This window comes from Silurus meridionalis, chromosome 16 (genome assembly GCF_014805685.1).
Source record: "Silurus meridionalis isolate SWU-2019-XX chromosome 16, ASM1480568v1, whole genome shotgun sequence".
Classification (NCBI taxonomy): domain Eukaryota; kingdom Metazoa; phylum Chordata; class Actinopteri; order Siluriformes; family Siluridae; genus Silurus; species Silurus meridionalis.
This window is the reverse complement of record NC_060899.1, coordinates 14,092,650-14,116,849: the sequence shown is the minus strand read 5'-3', so window position 1 is coordinate 14,116,849 and position 24,200 is coordinate 14,092,650. Positions and strand designations below refer to the sequence as shown.

General features: G+C 40.2%; 1 protein-coding gene across 11 annotated transcripts; it reads right to left on the bottom strand.

Moving 5' to 3' along the window:
- Positions 1-370: 370 nt before the first annotated feature.
- On the bottom strand, positions 371-23,940 carry map7b (microtubule-associated protein 7b). 11 transcript variants are annotated; one of them, XM_046869788.1, is made up of 20 exons: positions 23,832-23,940; positions 13,539-13,661; positions 13,359-13,433; positions 11,755-11,918; positions 11,212-11,326; positions 10,545-10,643; positions 9,365-9,475; positions 8,386-8,487; positions 7,378-7,494; positions 6,464-6,636; positions 5,185-5,327; positions 4,548-4,858; positions 4,277-4,433; positions 4,023-4,191; positions 3,778-3,882; positions 3,646-3,687; positions 3,412-3,472; positions 2,550-2,682; positions 2,084-2,304; positions 371-1,836 (listed from the first exon to the last, which is right to left on the bottom strand). In XM_046869788.1, exons 1-20 carry the CDS (start codon positions 23,875-23,877, stop codon positions 1,826-1,828), a joined length of 2,478 nt encoding a protein of 825 aa, XP_046725744.1. In that variant the 5' UTR covers positions 23,878-23,940; the 3' UTR covers positions 371-1,825. The 11 variants fall into 11 exon arrangements, with proteins under 11 accessions (XP_046725744.1, XP_046725740.1, XP_046725743.1 ...); XM_046869784.1 differs by lacking the exon at positions 23,832-23,940 and adding an exon at positions 19,723-20,279; XM_046869787.1 differs by lacking the exon at positions 23,832-23,940 and adding an exon at positions 19,723-20,279 and having other exon boundaries at positions 6,464-6,612.
- Between the last annotated feature and the right edge of the window lie 260 nt (positions 23,941-24,200).

Here is a 24,200-nt window from a genome sequence, read left to right as displayed (position 1 = left end):
ATGTACTCAGTATGCATCTAGTAAAATGATTTTTGTGTGTGTGTGTGTGTGTGTGTGTGTGTGTGTGTACTTTCAAATTTTAGAATATATTTATAACTATTAAACTATTATATTAATAACTATTCAACATCAGCATTTTTTTCCTTTCCAAACACAATTTCGAAAGCGCTACTAACGATTTCTCTCGACTTTAGATTTGTCAGAAAGTGATGGAATGATGGGTAAAATGATTGATAGGTAGGTAACATCAACTCACAGACAGATAGATATATAAAAACACACATCCCCAGAGGATCCAAATAAGAAAAAGGGGTGTGCTGTCTTACTGTAAAATCTAAATTCTAATAAAAAATGTTTAATAAAGCAGATATGTCTTTCAAAAAAATGATTTATTGATTTTAATATATATATATTTTTTTTACATGCTATACAGATGTGACTGCTTGAAAGGGAAATAAGAATGAGGATTTTGTAAAGAGATGAAAGAAAAAAAAAAGCCAGAAAATGACTGAAGATTATGAATGTGCAGAGCGTAGTTTTAGTTTGGTGAGTTTCTAAGTGTTATTCATGTGGCTGGGAAACGTTTAGCTCTCTGTTCTAGCTGGTACAGATGCCAGGTTACAGTCTGAGATCATGTAGCCATTGTGTTCTATTTTTTGGGGTGTATTCAGTCTTTGTACAATATAGTCCTTTATTTACTGTACACAATCTACATTTACAGTGTTTTAATGGACACCAGTTTACCTTGCAGTCAATCGAAATGCTTGAGTCACACATTTTTTAAACGTGATTGAAACTTTAAAGATGATCTAGCTCTATCGATCATGATGTATGACATGGAGGGGAGGGGGATAATCAGCCCTTAAAAACCCAAACACACCTCTTGATCCGATAAGGCATAGGGAAGGTCCACGTTGCAGCATTTTAAATCTCACTTATCATTTTACTAAATATTACTGTACCCATCGTGTCTGCATTCGGCAGAGAAACCCTGTCTTGTTTTTCAACACGACCCGTCTAGCTAATATCCGAAACTCGGAAACCTGCTGCGTCAGACAGTCGATTAGACAGTGTTTCGTTGGTAAGATGTTTGGATTGAGACTTCAATAGAGTAGTGATGCACCGAAATAAATTCTTGAAATGATATATAATAATAAAATAAATAAATAATTATAATAATAATATTTGTGCTTTTAATAGGATATTACTGACAACACACAAAACATTATACAAATCGTTTGAATAGATAATTAAACTATTATTTAAAAAAAACGATTATTTCGGTGCATCACTATACTGATGACTCATCTCCAGAGCAACACTGTCAAAATTAAGCAAGTGCATATTAAAGCTGTATAAAGCAGTAGGAAAATACTTCACACTTTCTCTTCATTCGTGTAAAAAAATCATAATGCACTCCTCAGAGCAAAAAAAAAAAAAATCTGATGCCCTCATTAGGTTCAGCACTTTACTCAGTTCTACCTCGACAGAAACAAATAAACCAAAAAAAAAAAAAGATCTTTAAGTATTAGATCAGACTTTACAGCTGATTTACATCCGCACGTTTCCCACAAACACGCCACCAGCACGTTCATCAACTGTGTTCCTGGAACATACCACATTAGTGTTTATGGGGGTAGAAGGTAGGAGCTGCATTACAGAAAGCGGAAGGATGACTGTTTAGAGAGCGGTCCATTACTTATTGTTGTATAGATACTTTCCTCCTCACATAACCCGGGGTCTGTGTTGGAGAAAACGTAAAATATAGAAGAATCTAAGCAGGAAATCAGTCACACTTTGTTTCCTATTATGATCTCTGAGGGTTTCAGATGTCACCTGTAACAACAGAAAAAACACACAAACAAAAACACATGAGGTATTCTTGCTATTTAAATTATTTAAAAAAGGGCAATTTGTTTGTGATTGGTTAATTTCCGAAGTGTTTAATTCCTTGTTCTGGCCAAACAAATGGACTGGGTAGAACAATGTTTTTTTATGATGTTCTACTTTAAAACAATTACAAGACAGAGTTATAAAGTGTAAAGTAAGGACAATGATGATGAAGGTTGGTACGTCAGCTCACTTGTGTGCTGCTGGACTTGGCTTTGATCCCATGTGCTTAGGTCATGTATGCTTCCGTTCTCTCGGAAAGCCAGCAGTGGTGTCTTCCTCCTCTCATCTTCTTCCTCACCATCGCCCTCCTGCCGGGACAGCTTGCTCACCATGGGCACCTCGATCACCTCCTCAAATGTCGGAGACTCCACCGTGACACCGTTTTCCTGAAGCTGGGCTTCGGTGCTTAATCTTAAATGAATTAATGAATAAAAAATAAACAAATTATAAATACAACTGTTTAATAGTACTGTTACACCTGTAGTGACATATTATAACCACATGAGGAACAGAGATGCAAATATGGTGTTAATATCAAGTCAGCCTCAGTATCAGTTTCTCTCATCAGTTATCATCATTTGGAATATCAGCTAGAGACTTCAGACCAGAGAATTCTGACCTAAAGAGTGAGGTAGAGCTGGAGATGCAGTACTCACTCGTGTCCAGCAGGGGGGAGTGTGTTCAAGTTGAAATCAGGTTTAGTGTGTCCGTTGCTGTCATTGTGCTGTGGGTTGTGAGGGATTGGTGGAGCCGATACAGTGATGGACGGGATTCCAGAGACCACATTCACTGGAGAAAGAGAAGGGGGGAATACAGAAAATAAACATGTATTGCACATACAACTAAATGTTGTCAGAGACAGAGAGTAGAAAGGAAGACAGGAAGAAGAAAAAGAGAGAGAGACAGACAGTTGGTGTGAGATAGACGGTGAAAGAGAAAACAGACAAAGAGACAAACTGTCAAAATAAAGAGAAAAGAGATATAGAGAAGAGAGACACTATCAAAGCCAAACTGGGATGAGAGAGTAGGCAGGTCAGAGAGAGAGAACGTGAAAGAGCAAGTGAGACAGACAAACTACAATAATGAGAAGGGAGAGGCAATCAGACAAAGAAAAGAGATACGATCAGAGATAAACTGAGACTAAAGAACAGAACAATCAGTCAGAGAGACAGACAGACAGAGAAAAGAGAGAGTCGCTTAGAGAGAACAGTGAGAGAAACTGTCAGTCAGGGAGAGACAGCTAGTAAGACAGAAAAGAGAGAGAGTCAGTGAGAAACAGACAGACAAAGCTAAAGAGAGACAAGATAGTCTGAAAGAAAAAAAGAGAGACAGTGAGTGTGTGAGAGAGAGAGAGAGAGAGAGAGAGAGAAACAAAGAACAGTCAAAAGAAAGACAGCCAGTGAGATAGAAGAGAGTGAGTCAGTGAGAAACAGACAGACAAAGAAAAAAAACATCAAATATGCAGTAGGCATAATGAAACACAAACTGGCCATAGAATAGACGTGAAATCATTCTTACCCGTGTCCTGGGTATTCTGCTGACTCACATCTCCATTCCTCTGACTTTGACCAGGGCTTTTCTGATAAATAAATCAGAGGTTATGTAAAAATATTAAACAACAGAACGAGAAAGTCTGATTGGCTGACTGGGTTTAGTGCTGTTCAGATTCTTATTCAGTTCCTCAGAATAACATGGGTGATATGTGTGTGTGTGTGTGTGTGTGTGTGTGTGTGTGTAAGTGTGGTACTGTACCTGATCTGAGCGGCGTGTTCGCTTCATGATCTCCTCGAGGCGCTATGGAAGAGAAGACGATGAACATGGTAATATGGTTTAAGCTAAAAAAATAAAAAAATAAATAAAAAGAAAGAAAGAAAGAAAGTGTACCTTTTTCCTCTCAAGTCTCTCTGCTTCCTCTTTCTGGAAGTGTTTCTCCCTCTCCTGACGCAAGCGCTCTGCCTCTTCACGCTGACGAGCCTCCTCTTCTTCTTTCTGTCCATGTGCATACACACAATTTGTGTGAAGGTATGAAACATACACTATGTGTGCAATACATTTTTATTATAGGTATGTATGTGTGTGTGTGTGTGTGTGTGTGTGTGTGTGAGAGAGAGAGAGAGAGTGAGTGAAACCTGTCTCTGCAGGCGTTCCGATTCTTCTTTCTCTCTCTGCATTCGTTCCTCTTCTAATCTCCTCTCTTCTTCCTCCTTGCGTTTTTTCTCTTCGGCCAGACGCTGGGCCTCCTCTTCTCTTTTCGCTCTCTCCTCAGCTATCTTCTGTGCCATCTCCTCTCGGTGTCGCCTGTCAATTCAACGGACACACAAACAAAATAAGTACTGGAGTGTCTTGTATTCGTTATGTAATATCATTTTTGGCGGATACGAACCTCTCAACCTCCTCCTGTTGTCTTCTCTCTTCCTCCTCTCTCTCCCTCTGCTCTCGGGCCTGACGTCGTTTCTCCGCCATCAGTCGAGATGCCTCCTCTGGGTCGGTGGTTCCAGCACTGGGTCTGGCCCCTGGAGGACTCAACACTCTTTCTACACCTAAAAAAAACAGGATAGGTTTACAATGAAATGCACAATGCACCTGTGTGTGTGTGTGTGTGTGTGTGTGTGTGTGTGTGTGTGTGTGTGTGTCACAGCAGCAGTCACTCTAACCATTGGTTTCCACTTTCCAAGTGATTTCAGCTGCTGCTTTCGCAGGACTTTCGCTTTGCTCCTTCTTCTTTTGTCCCGCCTCCTCGTCCTCTTCTCTGCTGCCCTCAGTTTCTTCTCTTTTGACCACTTCATTTAACTGCGATGGTTTCTCGTCCTCCAGACTCACGCTCGGGCTCTCGGAGGTCACCCGGCTCGGTCGCAGGTTACCAGGCAACAGGGAGGGGTTGCTAGGAGATAAGTGAATAGAAGATGGAGGAGGAGACCTTGACCTTTTGGACATGGGAGACTTCTGAGGTGGTTTAGGGGAGATCCTAAAGAAAAAGTTGAAAGGGAAAGTCAGTTGTTGCATCATCGTTATGTAAGAAGCCAGTCGAAACCAAATCCATTGATCATTTACAAAAGTAATAACACCCTAAAAGGGGGATGTGACTAAGCTGCACTGTGGTAAGTTGCATTTTTTACTGTTCATATTTTCAGCTTTCTGTGGGCGTTGCCTTTTCCAGAACTTTGTCTGCATAAGAATAATAGAAAATCAGCATAACTGAAAGTGTTGCACATTTCACCGGATTTCGACCATGAAAACGATTGCACACAAAAAACTAAACATTTGATAAACAAGATGAAGAAGTGTCAGTACCTGGTGGGTGACGGCTGGCTGCATTTAACACGCTGACTGCCAGGAGAGGGAGCTCTCTTAGTGGTGGCGATGCTCAAATTTGGAGTGGGACAGGACAGGTTACTCCAGGATTTACGCACATAGTCTTTATCCTTTCTATCAATCTAACCATAAAAAAATATAATTAGAGCAAATATAGAAATCTTAGTACAAGAAAAATCTTGTCATCCAGTGTTTTCTCACAGCCGTTCCTGATCTTTGAACTAGAACAGTAACAGCTGTGAGAAAACACTGGATGACAAGATGCTTTTGCCATCTTTATCTATTGACATGTGTGTCCAACAGATGGCAGTATTGAGAGAAAAAGGTAATTGTGGTAAGTAAAGTAAAGATAAAGGTAAATGACTGTAGTAGTAATGCACACATTTACTCAGTACAATCTCTTGCTTCCTTAACAGGCAAAGTTTCTAAGATTGGGCTGGAGTTAAAAACAACAGAAAGAGAAAGTCTGGCTGATAGTTCAGTGATCTTCAGATTCTGATTTAGTTCCTCAAAATAACATGTGCATGTGTAATTGTTTGTCTATAGACATGGTTAGAGTTGGAGTATCTGTTTTTGTTTTGTGAACTTTGAGAGGGGAAAAAACAGCCTGGGGCCTTTGGAACAGACTGAATTAGTCCAACGCATGTTAGTGGCTCTGGGTCTCAGACATAAGTCCTTAATACTATAAGCCTCTGGCAAACTGCGCACACCCAAATTCTGGTGTGTGTGTGTGTGTACGGTCATCAGGGCAAACCCGACCAATCTGAAGCTGGTGTACATCCTGTGGAGCTTAAACTCTAATCTAGGCACCCATGCAAAAACAAAAACATCAAAATTACTAGAAAAAAATTGGGGAGAGGGTAAAATGCAGCAAAGAGCACAAACATTATGCACAAACACAACTCTGAATTATCTAAGCAAAATTAAATGAATCGTAATCGTAAGGATCTTTATAAAATTCGGATTCATTTGTACATTCTTTTTTTTTTTTCTGACTACACAGCAGGACTGATTATGCTCCCTACATACTATACTACAACAAAATTGCCTGATCGGACTTCGATGACCACTTGCATCATGGTATCAAATATCTAAGAGGAAAGCAATAATAATCAAGATATATTTTAAAATCAGTTTGAGGCATCAAAGGTTTTTAGGTGTTTCCTGTATCAGTGTGGAAAAGAAGCAATAATGGAAATAGGGTACAACTGCTACAGCTAAATTCTCTCTTACAGCCCTCGTGTGTGTGTCTTCTTACCAGCACATTATTAGCTGCCTTCCTGCACATGTTGCCGTCAGGCCTCGCTCTGACCGCTCGCTCGAAGCTGGGCCCGGCTCGGATCGGTCGCTCGGCGCTGCGTGACTGTAGGGTCTTGAGGGGCAGTGAGCTTGTGTGGTGACAGGAGGCTGAGCGAGGACAAACGGGGGTCACTGAACCGGATTGCAGGTTAAGTAGCCGAGCAGGCCGTGTGAAGTAAGAGTGTATTAAACAGAAAGGTGAGGGATGAGAGGAGGGGCGGGTGCAGGGGAGAAGGAAGAAATGATATGAAAAGGAAAAGGAAGAAAGAGAAAGTGTGTCAGCATCTACAATGCAATCAAAGGTCACTTGGAGACTGTGATCATCTCTGAGGTGAGGAGCTAAAAGTATTGTATTAGAGCGGAAATGGGCGTGGCTTAGCAGCCATGTTTAGTAGATCTCAGTGATGATCGAGTCTGTGCGTTAGCAGCTTTTTGCCCCACTTGTTATTTAAAGGTTAGAATAGACACTGGAGAGAGAGAGAGAGAGAGAGAGAGAGAGAGAGAGAGAGAGAGAGAGACTGAAAAAGAGAGAGAGAAAGAGCACCAAGAGAGTGAGAGAGAGACACACCCCAAAGACAACAAAAGGAATAAAAGTTGCATAAGAGTCTAATGTTTGCTCCCACATGCAGCCTTTGTGCACAAGATTTAAATGAAGCAACACACACACACACACACACACACACACACACACACACACACACACAGAACGAGAGTAACTATGGTAACAGTTTAGGGAGAGAGAACACCCCTGAAAGAGCAGTTTTGTTTCAGAAAGAAAAGCAAAGGCAGCCAAACAGAGCTTAATTCTTAAACATCTACTGTGTTAGAGTTGTGTGGTTGTGTGTGTGTGTGTGTGTGTGTGTGTCGCTTTACCTGCATCTCCAGACAGAGACACAGCACTACGACTTCTGGCCAGGTACGAGTGTGTTGGTGTCTGTAAGCGACTGACTACATTGTTCTCCCATGGGGTTAGAGGCATACGGTGCATACCTGAAACACACACAAGTTTTATATCAATTTATCATTATTCCTAAATGCTAGTTAAAGGAGCATTTGGCAAGCTGAAAATACAAAGAATGAAGAGTCAAAGCCAAACCACACCACAGAAAAGTGATATTGCATGCATATACAAGACCCATTTCCATTCCTATTGAAATCCATACCACTAAAGTCATTAGCATGCTGTAGGAACACATGCCCTCAGCTGAATACACTTAAAGGTGCAGTTTGTATTTTTTTTTTTAATCATTAGTTATTTAATAAATCACACCATTACAAAAGTTACCTTGAACAAGGCTTATTTCACAATCTAGAGCTTCAATTCGAGTTGCTCAGAAATCATCCCAGCCCCAAGACAATTCATGAAGCGAGTGCGTGTTTATTTATTTGTTTATTTATTTATTTATTAAACAGAGGTATGAGGAGTTTGTTACGAATTAAGAGCTTTCTTTGCAATGGCATTTCTTCTAGGCTTTGGAAAAATCACAAACTGCTCCTTTAATGCGCTCAGATTAACAAAAATGTCGCAACACCTTGTCCTTGCGCCGAAGCTGGAAAAAAACAGGAAAAAAATAACTGATTATATAAAGAGGGAAAAATAAAACTCCTTACAGACATGCAAGACCCAACACCAGCTTTTCAAAACATGCCAGTTTGCCCCAAAGTATCTCCTCACACACACTCACTGAAACACTACCTGGTTACTTTAATTTAAAATCTAGTGGCTTATTAATGATTATAAAGCACTCTATAGATCCTTTTTTTTTATTAAGCTATCAAATCTGAAGATTTCAGGTACTCATATTCAGTGAATGTGTTTTTCCTGCTGAGAAAAAAAAAAAAAGAGAGAAAAAAAAATCCTTGTTTTGCACTAAAATCAACCTGCAGGTCTATCCTGGTAGATCTTCTCTTTGGATGGTCGAGCTTTGGATGAAAATCTATTTACTAAGCAAGAGGAGGAGAGGGACGTCTGCTTCTGTAAGCCTTGGACCAATAGCACAAGATGAAAAAACAAGTAAACAGGTTAAAACAAACATTATGGTTTGACTGAGACTTTCAGATTAGTATTGTTTTTTTCAAGAGGCTGTATTCATCTCCATCTTTCCCTCAACCCTGTCCAGTTTCCTCCCATCCGCTTAAAAACACATTTACATTGCTCAATGATCCCACCACCATGTTTCACTGGTGGGCCAAAAAAAAGTTTTATATATGACTTTAGAATAATTTTTCTTGACCAGCTTTGTGGAGTGTTCCAAACTTGATTTTAGGGACACCTGACTCTTCCAGTCATCTGTGGATCTTCCCTAAACTGTTGCCACAATGTTGGAGGCACTCATTCGTATAAGATACACAAAGTTAGCTCCATGAAGATACAATGTTTATGAGTTGGAGTGGAAGATCTCATGGAATAGAGCTCTGACATCAACCCTACTGAAAAGCTTTGAGATGAATTGCAACGATGACTGAACCCCATGCCTTCTAATATCACCTACATCAGTTCCTGGGTTCACTAACACCCTTTTGGCTGAATAAGCACAAATTTCCATAAGCACACTCCAAAATCATTTAAATATCTTTCCAGAAGAGTGTAGAATGGGAATTAAGTATGGAATGGGGTATTCAAAGAGCACAATCATATGGTTAGGTGTCCACAGACATTTGTCCATATAGTGTGCTTTGGATAGGTTTGATCGCCATTAACAAAGAAAAAAGTTCACAGTGTATTGTGTGTACTGAGTAAGTCAACATGATTACGAAGATTAAACAAAAGTGGGGAGGAAAAAAATACACCCAGGACAGAATGTGTATTTTCTTACGAACATGGACAGACCAGTGTGTGTATGTGCGTTTGTGTGTTTACCTCGGTCTGGCGTGTTTAATAGTGTGGCAGATGAGGAAGACAGACGTTTGCTTATAACTGGGTCTATGTGCTTGGACAGATTCATGGTGGAAACTGACCTTCGGTCAGCATCTACAAACACAGAGACACAACAACGACAACACACACAGCATGAGACATAAAATGTGAACAGTATGCTCGGTACAGAAACACTGACCGAGAGAACAGTCAAGTTTGGAGACAATGCTGACTGAAAGGGCAGGGAAAAAGACTTGTAACTTTTTCCATAGTGTAATCAAGGTCACACAAAAACACACAGCATATCCTCACCAGGTCGTTATATTCATTTGTTATTCATGTACAGTATCCCTAGCAAGTGCCAGGTAAAAACAAGCAAGCAAGCAAGCAAGATTGATTCTTTTTCTATTTTTTGCTTACATCAAATAGCAAGTAATGAAATACATTTTCCTCAAGCATTCTCAGTCCCAGCTAGCAGCAGATAATTTACCTAGCTTAAAACCTAAATTAATTTTATCATCTTCAATATTGCAGATTTAGTAATTTTAGGTGTCATTTTTTTTTTTTTATTTCAATGCTCACTAAAAAGATTAATCTTCCCCCAGCACTTTTTGAAAGCAGCAGCTTCCTAACAAATTTACATATCACCAAAAATTAACGTCAAAGAGCTAGACCACACTCGTTAGTTTAAATTATGTGAAACTAGCATTAGCTAGCAAATGGTATTAGGACTGTTATAGCCTATATACACTTCTTTAGACTGGACTGCACCACAGCTTTAATGTTTGCTCACAAGAATCTAATGTAGCTGTAGCTACTACATATGATTACTACATGCACCTTCAATATTAGCAGCTACATAATTGGATTTGGAATATATCTAAAAAAAAATCTTGACTTTGTTCAACTTGCTCACATTTTAGTGTCCCCTATGAAAGTTCATTGACTTGTTCAAGACTCGTTCTTTGTTCTACAGTCACTTCAGATCACAAAAATACAAAATCATCACATAATGCAGCAAATGCTAAAGCTACACAACTCTATAGCAAAAATTAGGCCTTGATTATTCCTCTTAACTGTTTCACTAGTGCAATAATCGTGCACTACGGTCTGACGCTACGTGCTATGACTGACTATGCTAGTCAGATGGCTAGTGGGCTGCACTACTCTGAGTCATATTCACATTGTGTGTGCGGGCGCTGCTGGCGTGCCAAACTGAAAACATCATCGCACTCCAGTCCAGCCAAATCCAGTGTGAAGAGGAGAGCAGAGTCACCAAATCCTGAGAGAGAGAGTGATGATGTAAGAGACAAACAGACAGAGACAGAATGTGATAGAGAAGAGACATTGACATAGATAAATGGAGTGAGAGACCAACAGACAGAGATTGAGAAAGTCACAGATATGAAGACAGCTATAAAAAAGATAAAGTGAGACAAAGAAAAACACAGATATTCAGAGAGAGATAGAAAAGTAAAGATTATTAGAGAGTCGAAAAGAGACATGGAGAGAAAGAGACAGAGACATGGTGAGACAGAGCGAGAAAGAAACAGAGTGAATGAGGGAGGACAAAAATAACAGTAAGAAACAATAGGGAGTGGCGATCGAAGCAGAGCCCTGAGTCAGCACGTGTGCACTAGGGGAGAGAGATGCAGAGAACAAATCCGATGTGTTCATGTACACACGTTCACGCATCCGTACACACATCCCCATGCACGCGTGCACACACACATACACACCGAGCGCAAAAATAATAGAAATCCCAGCATCTTAGTGTTTTATCTATGACAGAAGTGTATATGTTTGACACGGTGTAGTGCCAGTGGTTGCGGATGGTGCAGTGTGTTTACCACTGTTGTGCGAGGTGCTGGAGGTTAGGGTTCCTCCCCAGCTCCAGCGGTTCGGCTTCGGTTTGACTCGCCGACTCTTCTCCAGAGTCCTTCTCACCACGGCCTCATACCGAGCCTGGTACACATGAAAAGTCAAACTCCATTTACACACGTACCGCACACTGCATAAACAAATATTAAAAAATATAGGCAACAATACTGCATTTTCTTTCAAAGATATAGAAACTTTTAATAGAAATATTAATATTAAAAGGCAGCGTGTGCTTCACATGTGCTCATCTGGTAACATTAGGATTTCAGACAGAGGTGTGAAGTTCTGAATACATATAGAAATATAAGGTATATTTAAACACATTTAAATATAGTTTATGTATTGGTCTGTATTTTGTGTTTATATACAATATTCTCTGTGGAATATTATTTCCAAATTGTGGAAATTGTGTGTATATACATTCTTTTCCAGGTGTTTTGTAAATATTTGGTAGATATATTGCGACTATGTAATATGTAAGGAAAGTGTTTTGGTGACAAAACAGCCCTCACCTTCTCCTCCTCCAGTTTCTGCCGTCGTTTCTCCTCCACAGCGGCATGCTTCCTCTCCTCCTTAAGCCTTTGCTCCTCCAGACGCCTCCTTCTGTCCTCCTGCTGCTTCTCATAGTACAGCCTTGCCCGCTCCTCACGCTCTAATAACTGAGCCTCTCGCACAGCTACACACACACACACACACACACACACACACACACACACACACACACACACACACACACACACACACGACCCAAACTCAGTGAGTTTATAGAATCAACAGTCCTTAGGATGTGGTTATTTATAGCACACAAAAACCCAGCGAACAACCTCAAAGCTGCTATCCAACCTCATCGTTCAAATAGTCACCTTTTACTTTTACATATTCACTGAACAATAAACAATTTACCCAAATCTACCAGACTAAAACTTTCGCTTTGTGACTCAGAGCCTTTACATAAGTCTTTTTGTGGGTGCCATAGCAACCGGGCCACCAAAAAGTTTACATAATGACTAAAGCTCGCCACAGCAACGTGCCATGGTCACCTATTCATGCAGAAAGAGTGTGTGCGTGCAGTTCAAATGCCGATTTCAAAAAGATTTCAATATACTCGGTGCCGAGAATTCAATTTTGGCAATCAGTGGGCGAAAACCTACAAAATCACACACTTATATGGACACACAAAGAAACACCAGGCACATTATCTACAACCTGGAATTACATTGGGGAAGCAAGAGAGAGCATGAATGACTTGATTTTAGGATAACATCAGCGTGAGGATTTCTTAATACATGTCCCTAAGGCTTGGTTACTGAAATGCGCTTTACCTGGAGGTGTCTATATCTGCTGGAACTTGTTCAGCTAAGGTTGTGACTGGCAAAAATGTGCTCTTGCTTGCTTCACTCAACCAGCTTCCAGTTACATACAAAATTATATTTAAAGCTCTTTTATTTGTGTGGAACTGCCTACATGGTTTGGCACCTGCCTACCTTTCGATCTCATCTCCGTTCAACATTTGCCCAGAGCAACTAGCTCCTTAAATAGCTTACAGTTAACACAGTGTTCTCAGTAGCTGGACCTTGGTTCTGGAATAAGTTGCACCTCCAGAACTCCACATCAAAACTCGATGAGTTTAAGTCATGTCTTGAGGCAAATTAATTTGTTTTTTAGATAATGATTCAGTGTTTAACTGTTTATTTGCATCTACGGGACTCTAATACTTTGTACAGCACTTGGGTCACCAAATCATCAGCCCAATAATTTTATCTGGTGTGGAAAGTAAAAAAATGATTCTGTTCTGGAAAACAGCAAAACCAAATCTTTCATCCAGCATTTAAGAGGTATTTTGTGTCCAAAGTTTAAAATTGAATGAATAGCTCAAAGACACGCATACTGTAAGATGCTGGTTTTGAGGTTTATTTGTGAACTGTCCTTCATTTCGAAAACAAATTTTTGGGTCTTAAGTGGTTAAGCCATTAAACTTTGGCTCTGGAAAGTTAAAATGTTAGCATCACCAAGCTACCACTGCTGGGCCCTTGAGCAAGGCCCTTACACCTTAACTGGAAGTGTGTTTGACCAATGCTTTTATTAAATGCATCCTGAGTTTAAATGTGTGTCCTACCGTTCTGTTTCTCTCTCTCCTCCCTCCTCTCTCGAGCCAGTCTCTGCCTCTCATCAAGTTTGAATACCAGATGCTCTGCATACAGACACACAAAATGGAAAACTTGAGATTTTATTTTCTTAGGACTCGTTCAACTAGAATATCATATTTCAGTATGTTGTGTGTGTGTGTGTGTCTTGCCTGGTCTGCTTGTATTCTGTACATCGGCAGAGCTGGAAATGTTGTACGTGTTGTGTCCAGAGGTCGTAGAATCTGGCCGACTTAAAGGATTCTTCTCATCGCCTCTGTGATGGGAGTCAGAGCCTGAAAGATTAAAAAGGGCAAAAAAAATAAAGGAACAGATAACAGATAATAATTAAAGAAAACACCACTATCTGTACATCTGACATTTGCCAGGAAACAATACTGAAAGACAAACAAACGGTCATCATTCTGTACATACTTTGTTTACTTCATGAAGTCTTTCTTAGTACATATTTGTTTGACTTCTGTTTTTTTTTCCCCCGCCCTGCTTGCTCAGGTAACGAGAATGAATCTGCTTTGGGTATTTTTGTCAGCCAGAATAAAAATACATGTTCCTCCTATTACACTTGACTCCACTGCAATGCAAAACCATATTTTAATCATTTATTTTTGTCGATTCCTGGCATCAAGCCAGAATATTCGCATCAGTGACTCTCTAAAGCAAATGAAACCAAGGATATTTTATACATGTCTACAGCAACCAATCATATTAGCGGGTCAGATTATTTTTGTCATAACGAGATTTACAGGCAAACAATAAGGTCGAGTGAATCTCATCTTGGTTCCCTGCGTTATCCTGAAAACCTTTTTCCGATTACAGAGAGCTGCACATGCAGGAAGTAGCGTTAAGCTGTTAGGAAAATCGCTGCTCTCTCTGCAGCCTATTTGCATGTGTTCCACCTTGGCCTGTCCCACCTCGCCCCGCCTCAGCCAGGTGATTTGTTGAGTTTGGGTTTATGTGCAATCCAGTTTGAATGTGAAATATATCAATATATATCGATTCTATATATAGCGCTGCGTTTCATATTGATTTCTATTTTAAAAGCAATCCACAACCCTCTGTGTATGCAACCTCACCCATACTGTATGAATTTACACCCACAATATAATTATAATAATATAATAATAATAATAATAATAATAATATATATACACACACACACACACACACACACACACACACACACACACACACATATACACACACACACACACACACACACACAGTACCTGCTCCAGAAATGCCCAAAGCCTTTATTTAACCAACACAAATATAAAAAGTCCCAAATTCACCTGACCCAGTTTACTCGCTATCAATTTCCAAACCTTTGTACCTATGAACAATAGTGCTTATCCACTAGGAAACACACTGAAATATCTTATGTTAGTCAGTCTTCCCACTGAAACACCTGTAGGGAATTTATTTCTAATAAAAGCACCAGATCTCATTAGCACATCGGTGTAATCTAATACAACGTATGCATTCCATGTAGAGAGCCACTGAATGAGAATACGACAGTAGTTTATACAGCGTATCCTATAACCCCCTCCTGATGCTGGATTTGTAAGCTTAGGGTTAAGAACCCTAAGGATCATTGGCAGTATCTCGGAATTATATCAGGAGTCAGCAAATACAAGAATCAAGGGCTTAATATAAACATGCAGGAGAGATTAAGTAAAATACACTATATGCACAAGTATGCAGACATAAGATTGGTGTGTGTTTTGTGAACATCTCATTCCACATCTAGTCCATGTTATAATAACCTCAGCTCTTCTGGGGTTTCACAATACTTTGAAGTGTGCTTGTGGTGATTTGTGCTCATCCAGCCACAAGGGTGTTAGTAAAGTCAAGTGTATGTAGGTGAGGTGAGGAGGCCTGGATTGCATTCAGTGTTCCAATTCATCCCAAAGGTGTTCTCTAGGCTTGAGGTCAGAGCTCTAGAGCAGGCCACTCAAGATCTTTTATTACAACCCATGTAACCCATATATTCATGGAGCTCGCTTTGGACACAGAGGCCCTGTCCAAAGACATTCTGTACAATTGTGTGCATCCAGCTTTGTGGTAACATTTTAAGAAAGAACTACATATAGCAGAGAAAGTCAGGATGACTTGACTTGAAATCAGGTGACCCAATACTTTTGTCCAAATAGTGTACCAATAATTGTCAGCTAAAATGTCCTTCGGTTTGATTTTTAAATCTAATTTGATAACCACAACCACAGAGAACTGGTTCACAAATTCTCTGACAGACAAACAATCTGTGAATCAATACATAATGTATATCTGCAGTCTCACTCTCCTTCCCTTACTCACCTGGGTCCAGCTGTATGACATACAACACCGGCCAGTGTATACAGCCAGTTATGCCAGCAAGGAAAAGAAAAAACGGAAAAACTAAACTTGAAACAGGGCTAAACTGGACGCTACACATGAGATCTGAATGCTGTGCCAGATTAGAAATGTAGTCCAATATTACATTACATTTAGGAATCTATTCCTGGTGCTGGCTAAATAGGTTAAGGAGGATTTAGCAGAACATCCTCTCCCAGTGACCTCAAATACACTATATGGACCAAAGTACTAGGACTCCTGACTTTCTCAGCCATATCTTGTTATTCCCTAAAAGGTTACCATAAAACTAAAGGCACACAGTTGTACTTTGAATGCAGTACCAGGGAATTTTCCTTTTGCTTGAACTTGAAAACCCAAACCTGTTCCAGAATAATAATGGCTTATTCACAAAGACAGCTACATGAAGATGTGCTTTACATAGGTTGGAGTGGAAGAGCCACTGCTATAGCTCTAGCCTACTGAACACCTTCAGGATGAATGGGAATGTTGACTAGGGCTTCCTCACCCTCTGTACCTACAGTACAGACCAAAAGTTTGGACACACCTTCTCATTCAAAGAGTTTTCTTTATTTTCATGACTATGAAAATTGTAGAGTCACACTGAAGGCATCAAGGGCTATTTGACCAAGAAGGAGAGTGATGGGGTGCTGCGCCAGATGACCTGGCCTCCACAGTCACCGGACCTGAACCCAATCGAGATGGTTTAGGGGTGAGCTGGACCGCAGAGTGAAGGCAAAAGGGCCAACAAGCGCCAAGCATCTCTCGGGGAACTCCTTCAAGACTGTTGGAAGACCATTTCAGGTGACTACCTCTTGAAGCTCATCAAGAGAATGCCAAGAGTGTGCAAAGCAGTAATCAAAGCAAAAGGTGGCTACTTTGAAGAACCTAGAATATGAAATTTTTCAGTTGTTTCACAATTTTTTGTTATGTATATAATTCCATATATAATTCCACGTGTTAATTCATAGTTTTGATGCCTTCAGTGTGAATCTACAATTTTCATAGTCATGAAAATAAAGAAAACTCTTTGAATGAGAAGGTGTGTCCAAACTTTTGGTCTGTACTGTACATCAGCACAAATCTCCACAAAAACACTCCAAACAAATTGTGGGACACCTTTCCATTAGAGTGGAGGTTGCTATACAAGCAAATGGAAAATAATTGTGGAATAAGATGGTCAAAAAGGTTCAATCTGATGGTCAGGTGTCCACAAACTGTTGTCCATATAGTGCACTTAACACTGTCTTGTCTTGATTCAAGAGTTCAATGGTGCTGTGGTGTAATAACTGGGGACGAGGCCTCATAAGAGTAAGTGACCTTTAACCCATCTATCTGACTGAAGTCAAAACAACAGTTGAAATGCGACGGTAATACACACCCTATTGTGTGTGGTTAATATTATTGTGAGCATGTGCATTGTTAATGGGTCAATAAAAAAAAAAAAAATGTCTACGCCACACTAATCTGTCAGTGTGTACGTGTGGCGTGTGTGTAAGCAGGAGGATAAGGCCTTCCAGTCCAGGACTGAGCAGCTTAGCATCACTTTATGCTAATCTGAGAACGAGGGCAGGAGAGCACTTGCTCAATCCAGGACAAAAAGTGCAAAAGGCCGTTTTCCTACTCACATGTACACCATCATCTTTCCCTTATACCCCCCAAAAAGGAGCACGTTTTTTATGCACTTCCTATTTGCTAGTTCTTAGAATATATATTAGGGGAAAAAACTGCACAATCGATAAACCCCTGTGGAAAGTGCCTGATTTCGAGTACCGATAAATATCATCTCCAGTGAATTGTTTCTGGAGATGATTCAGCATTTGGACACAATCCAAAATTGAAAGTGCACCATGATCTCATCTCACTCATCTTCAGTAACCACTCCGGGTTGCCGGGAATATACCGTAATATACCAGAATACATTGTGAGCATTTGGTGTGAGATAAGGTGGTGGACGCTAGTTTATATCAGAGCACCATACACAAATATTCAGACTTGCAGGGGTTGAATGTACAGTCATCAGTTGTAGAGGTTGCTCAGTGGTTAATTGGTTGGTTTTAGACTGCTGGGCCCCTAGGCAAGGCCCTTAACAATTAACTGCTCAAGTGTTCACTGTAAAGGCAACAATTGTAAGTCACACTAGATAAGGTCATCTACCAAATGGCTAAAATGTAAAATCAGGCCACTTGCTAGCAAGTTTTTGGCAGGTGGAATGAAATCAGCAGACCTGAAGAAAACCCAAACAGACACAGATTTTTTAAATTCCAAGTTATGACATCACACCCCAGACTGATCGCACACTTTTGTATACAAGTTGCCACTGGATTAAAAAAAAGCAGCACATTTCTAAAAACTATTAACAAACAGCAATCTATAGAACATCACTGTGAGCTAACGATGCATGAAATCGTATCCTTGAGTGCACAGTTGCATTAAAGCTGCAAAGACAATCACAGATGCTGCCACCACCATGGCTTGAAGGCATAAATATTTTTTTACAGGTTTTATTAGAACACAGGAGTGACACCAGCCACGCTCCCGCGATCCGGTTTGTCTACTTCAGACATTCTCCGCCTTTGAGTCATGTGAGCTGACGTGATCTTAAACGGCTCTCATCACTGTTCCCTTGCAGAAAGTCGGTTTATAAATCTGATATATACAGATGACCGTTTTTTGTGCCATCAGGTATAAAGATTAAATTAAAAATGGTTCTTTGAAAAGATGATACACAAAAATGACAACAGAATTGTTCTTGGTTAGGCATGCCCAGCATTGAAAGCAAGACAAAACCTCTGGCGAGCCCATGGGTATACACATACTCACGTCAAAACAAGCCAAGAATCACACTTGTACCGTATAAAGAAGGACTGAAAGATTTCTACAGAAAAGCTCCCACATTCACTCACTTAACCATGCATACTCAAATACAACACACTGCCATTCAACTAATAATACGTCAAATACACAAATTTGTGCCCAACATCCACACTTAATCTTGGAGGGCTACAACTTTTTGTCTTTCAAACCAGACGAATCATGAACACAGGCTCATTTTGGGTTTTCTCATTAATAATAAAGTAATTATATTTACAAATCAGGCTACTTACACAACAACAACAAAAAACAATGAGAATCTCCTATTTATTTGGACTCTTTTAAAATCATACTACAACCTCCCTTTCTCCACCATGATCAAACTGGATACAGGAGAAACAAGATGTACACTATCAGGGCAAAATTATAAAAACATGACTTTTCCAGCCATATACGGTTCTTACCCAAACTGTTGCTACATATTTACAGGCGTGCAATAATATAGGATGTCTTTGGATGCAGGAGCATGACATTTTCCCGTCACTAAAACCATAGAACCAAGCCCTTGTCATGCACAAAGCCAGCTCCATGAAGATATTGCTCTGGATATTGATTTCCGGGAAGAGATCTTGAGTGGCCTGCTACAGAGCTCTGAGCTCAACCTTATTAAACACCTGTGGGATGAATTGGAACATTGACTGCACCCCAGGCCCCCTCACCTCACCTTCATCAGTACCTGAATTTACTCTTCACAAGCACACTAAAAGCAAGTGGAACATCTTCCCAGAAGAGTGGAGGTCAATAGTTTTGACAACTAAGATACAGTGAAAAACTCAAAAGTAAGAATTAATGCAATAATGGAAACTTGCACAAAAAAAAAGAAAAAAAAAAAAAAAACACGTATACATACACAATCCATTGGCCTACATTTAAAGTTTTCATGTGAAACTTCGCATATCTCTGAGACAGTCTACTTAATCCGACTTTCAATCCACGACGCCTGCTAAACATAATCAGGCTTTTTGATTAGCACTGGATCAGACCTAGATTAGAGCTGAAACTGAATTCTGCAGAACTGCAGATCTACTCTTCCTCTTCCCCATCCATCCATCCATCCATCCACCCATCCATCCATCCATCCATCCGATACTCTGTCCCCTAACTTCCACTCACCTCCTCTCCTGCGTTTTTTGCGCCAGCTACGTTGCTCCTCGTCCTCCTCGGTGATGGTGGTGAGGGAGGTGATGACTGACCTGCCGCCCCCTTTCCTCAGCCTGGGGGGCAACAGCATCCTCCCTCCCTCTGCACCGCACTCGTCCTGGCTCTAATCGTTGGTCCCCTCTCTCTCACTTTCTCTCTCTCTCTCTCCCAGTGTGTGTGTGTGTGTGAGCTCCTGTCCGGTACGCTTACTCACGCTAATGCTAACTACTAGCACCCAGGCTGCTCATCTCCTCCCAGTGCACTCAAAGATGTCAAGAAGGCGGAAGATGGCATCCAGGGAAATTAGAAAGCAGGACAAGAAGTGACTTAAAGCAGAAAGATCCAGAAAGGTGAAGAAAACAGGCAGGAAAAGGAAACTGACAAATCTGGAAATAAACAGCTCGTAAAAGACACCTCAGGATGCTGAACGTTCCAGAAGATCACATAGTCATCACTCTTTCCTTTTTTCTTCTCTTTTAAGCCGTAGAGATGCTGCCACTTTCTCTCAAGGTCTCTACTGCTGCTGTACTGCTCTTCTTTGCTCTCCCTCTCCCTGGTTCTCTCTCTCTCTCTCTCTCTCTCTCTCTCTCTCTCACACACACACACACACACACACACACACACACACACACACACACACACACACACACACACACACACACACACACACACACACGTGCCTATCTATTTCCTACTGAAATATTCAGTGTGGAGGGAAGCAGGGCAAGGTGAGTCAGTCGCTTAATAATTGCTCTACAACAGCACAAGGCTGAAAGAGAGAAATGATAGACGGACGAACAGACGGAGGGATAGATAGATGCAGAGTAGGCCTTCTTCCAAATCACAAAAGAGAACACCAAGTGTCTACTGCCAATCTCCCGGGATACACAGTGGCATGTAGGGTGAGGATCTAATTAAGTCACAATTCTGCTGCTCGTCTGACATGAGAGAGACGGAAAGAGATAGAGAGATAGAGAGATCTGGTTCACAAAGTTTCACCACTCTTTACAACCATGCTGAACAGAAAAACATCTCAAATCAACGAAACATTTATTATTGGGTATAATTATGTTTAATCAAATGATTAAAGTGGTAGCTCAGTGGTTAAGGTGCTGGGTTACTAATTGGAAGGTCGGGGGTTCAGACCTAGGTATCACCAAGCTGCCATTCTCGGGCCCTTAAGCAAGGCCCTTAACCCTCTGTGCTCCAGGGGTTCCGTATCATGTCTGACCCTGGGGTCTGGGATATGTGAAAAATGATTTTATGAGGAAAGACCGGATATTGAAACAAAAGAGAAAAGCGAAAATAATTATTGCTCTTCAAATACACACACACACACACACACACACACACACACACACACACACATCCCAGTTTCTGTGTGTGCAGCATATATATGCAAGGTAAGCAAGCACAGCGGAAATAAGGATTCAGTTCAACAGTACACACGAGCCTGTCATCACTCCTGGGACCAATCACTTTTTTTTTTTTTTTTTTTACTGTCATAGTCGTAATGCGAATGCAAAACGTGAACAGAGGAAACTACAACCAATCGAAAACCTTTTCTTGTCAATCACACCATTGAAATCATACGAACGTTCATTTAAAAAAATAATAATAATAAATAAATAAATCATCCTGCCATCTTCACAGCTATATTCCTTTTCAGTTTGCCATCACTCATAAAACAATAAACCTGCTGAACAAGCAATCATCCATCATTTAACGCTCTATACACCATATGGCATTTCAGCTCTCCGCTCTATTAAAACCTCACATATCGCTCCACACACACATGCATCTCAACTACAGGTACATATGCTATATTGACAAAATATTAGGACACCTGACTTTTCCATCCATTTGTGGTTCTTTCTCAAACTATTCTCACATAGCTGGAGACACACATCTGTAAAGAATATATTTCGGATGCTGTAGCATAACATTTTCACCTCACTTGAACTAGGAGACCCAAACCCCTGTGCACGAAGCCAACTCATCAGAACACCGTGATGAACCAAATCTCCACAAGCACACTCCATAGTCTTCTGGACCATCTTCCCAGAAGAGTGGATCGTATTATAACAGCAAATGGAGACTACATTTGGAAATGGGATGTTTAAACATGTGAGAGAAAAAAAAAAAAAACCTCTGTGGAGTGGAACGCCGTGTTCTCTCCATTCGTGGAATGACCGCTAAGTTTACGCAGTTCAGCAGCTCGTTTATTAGCGAACCACTGGGGATTTTCCTTCAGCTGAAACCACTGTGCAGGAACCTACACGCCCAAAGGTAAAGGTGCTCTCTCTCTCTCTCTCTCTCTCTCTCTCTCTCTTTTATCCTTCCTTCTCACTCTCTCTCTCTCACACACACACACACACACACACACACACACACACACACACACACACACACACACACACAGAGAATACCCAGCAAATAAGGGCTGAGGCTTGAGCAATATTGATCTTTGCCCCCAGTATAAGCGTCGCTTTACTCTTTAACCCTGCTGCAGCAGTACAAGCACACAGTTAGACTTTAATACTCCAAGCAGAATTAAATTAATATATACAATATTTTTATATAGTACAGTATGACACCCCTCAGTGATCTACATCTTTGTCCGTATTGATAATTTACTCATTTAAAAAACACAAACTGTTGACAGACTGTTGATCCATTGAAGCCTACTGGTGACTAGATGAGTCATTAAACACACCCCCCCAGGACATTTCGTCCAATCAAATTAGTCATTTCCCACACTGACGGGCAACAGGATTTTCTCCACCCATTTATCCATCCATCTTTTTACCAAACAGGGAAATAAAATGGCTACACACCAAAGAAACCACGTGTGATGCAGTTACAGTAGAAATTAATGTTGTGCTCATGTACAATTAGAAATACCGCAATGATAAAGCGAGCGCACGTGAATTTCATGATGATGTAATCGTTTTGTTTTGGGGTTTTATGATCCCTCACATCCTGCCGTCCAGAAGGACGTCCATAACAAAAAATGCTGTTCTCGTAACTTTACACATAACAGTTTGGAGGTCGTCATTACAACATGGTGCGTTCACTTCACACAGTATATTTATGACCTCACCTGAAAGGAGCATCATACACCAATATGAAGCTTATAACCCAATATAAGCTCTCTAAATAGTTATTTCCAACATTAAATGTTCAATTTTCTTTAAGCAAAACCAAATAACGTTTTTTTTTTTTACCGAGGATACACAACCAATACAAAAACACAGCTACATTTTACCACAATTTTTTTCCTGTCCACTTTGAACACACACCATGGTCTTATAACGACATCCGAACTCGAACTTTGGAGGAGATCTTAAAGGCGCCATAACGCAGGTCTGGTTGCAGAGGCGGGGCCAATGTGTTGAAGAGCATTTGATTGGATGCAAATTGAGCAAGTGCAGGATGAGTCATTAAAAATGTTTTGCTTTTGTGAATGATAAACTGTAGAATTAATAAAAGCCTATTTCCAAACTACATTTGAGAATTTTGAGTTTGATATGTAATTTTAATGGTTTATTTGTGTCTAGGGCAGCAACAAACAAACAAACAAACAAAAAAGAAATAATGCGGATTATTTTCAGAACCCAAAAGCTCTACAAATGTTTGTTCATAAATTATATTAAAGAAATGTCTCTGGTTGTCAGTCCTCTCACTGCTTCCTCTTTCAGAGTAACAACAAGCAAACACCAGACACTCAAACAGGTGTTTCAAGTTACCTAAGTTTAAAAAAAAGACCCGGATGTGTGCATTCATACAGAAGACTTTTTGCAATTCCGCGTTACTGAATGCAAAAGTGAAATTGAGCCGAATTTGGTGTTTAATAATAATAATAATAATAATAATAATAATAATTATGATAATAATAATCTCCGGGTCTATTCCGGATCCTCTGACCGAATAAAGCAACACCTGTCAAACTTTTATTTATTCATTCTTTTATTTGTTTAATATCTGATTTTACAGACGCTCGAGTTAAAACAGTGTTTATTCTTCATGCACATAAATAAATAGTGATTGGAAAGGTTTTAATTAAAAAAAATCGAGCTTACCCTGGCTGGAACTCCGACAGCCGTCGCTTTCCTCGCGCTCCGCCATTTCTCGCGACGTCACTGGAAAGAGGATTTACCGGCGCGCGCGAGCGCAGCGGCGGTCATCGGATCCGCGCGCGCCTAGCGGACAGGTGTGTATATAAAAAATAAATAAATAAATAAATGAAAAAAGGAATCGTACAGGTGATAATGTTACACAAAAAAAAAACATAATACATTCATCTATATTAATAAAAATGCATATTGAATTTCACGAATCCTTCATTTTTGCATAAGTGTGTTAAAAAATTGTTTGTGTACAAAATAAAATCAAACAACGAAAAACATTTTTTGACAAATTATAAAAAAAATTATCTAAAAGCCAAAATA